Below are 753 nucleotides of genomic sequence, written 5' to 3'. Positions count from 1 at the left end.
TATTTTATTTTAAAATAATATATAGTGTACCTTTTATCTCATTGACAGTACCGGGTGTAGCCGTTCCTGTAGCCACGGCAATTTCCTCATCACCCGAAACAACACAGCCAATAGAAGCTCCCGCACTCTTACTCGGAAAAACTTCCTGCATGATCAGATCCCAAGCCGCCGGCGATCCGCCGGAAAGTTCGCCGGAGGAAATCTGGTAACTCGCCGGAAGAAGAACAGAAGACTCTAAGCTCAGCTCCGGCATCAAGATTGGTGCTTGTAAGAAATTCTGATCGAAGAACGTGCTCAGAGCCGGAAGAGTGGTGACGATCTGTTTGGTGTTCGAGCCCGACGTGGAGGTTGAGGATGCAGGCGTTAATGGCGGCGGAGTTGACTTTGCGGCGGCGGCGGCCGCGGGGGTTGACTTTAGATGGCGCTGTTTGTGCTTACTGCGGGACTTGCGGTTCTGGAACCAGTAGAAGACGTTGGCGTCGCCGACTTGGCCGTAGACTTGGAGCTGAGAGCGGATGCGACGTATTTCGTCACGTGGGGGATTGACCATACCGGAGTTGAAGATGGATTCTAGGATCCGAATCTGTTCGGGTTTCGGGTTCCAACGAGGTTTTGGTTCCGGAGTTCTTTCTTCGGATCCTTTTGTTGTTTGGAATGGTCAGAAATTAGTATGCTTTGGTTAAACACTAGTTGCAGTGTCATAATGCCATGCATGATGAAGTATGAAGCCAGTGATGAAAAATTAATTATATA

General features: G+C 49.3%; 1 protein-coding gene across 1 annotated transcript; it reads right to left on the bottom strand.

The window, feature by feature from the left end:
- Positions 1 to 30: 30 nt before the first annotated feature.
- On the bottom strand, positions 31 to 684 carry LOC110034479 (WUSCHEL-related homeobox 13-like; the record flags this gene model as incomplete). The annotated part of the gene is made up of 1 exon (XM_020738737.1): positions 31 to 684. A coding segment is annotated over exon 1 (520 nt), but the record flags the coding sequence as incomplete, so codon positions are not given.
- Between the last annotated feature and the right edge of the window lie 69 nt (positions 685 to 753).

Source organism: Phalaenopsis equestris, unplaced genomic scaffold, assembly GCF_001263595.1.
Source record: "Phalaenopsis equestris unplaced genomic scaffold, ASM126359v1 Scaffold188602, whole genome shotgun sequence".
Taxonomy (NCBI): Eukaryota; Viridiplantae; Streptophyta; class Magnoliopsida; order Asparagales; family Orchidaceae; genus Phalaenopsis; species Phalaenopsis equestris.
The sequence above is the reverse complement of the archived record's forward strand: the minus strand, read 5'-3'. Positions and strand labels throughout refer to the sequence as shown.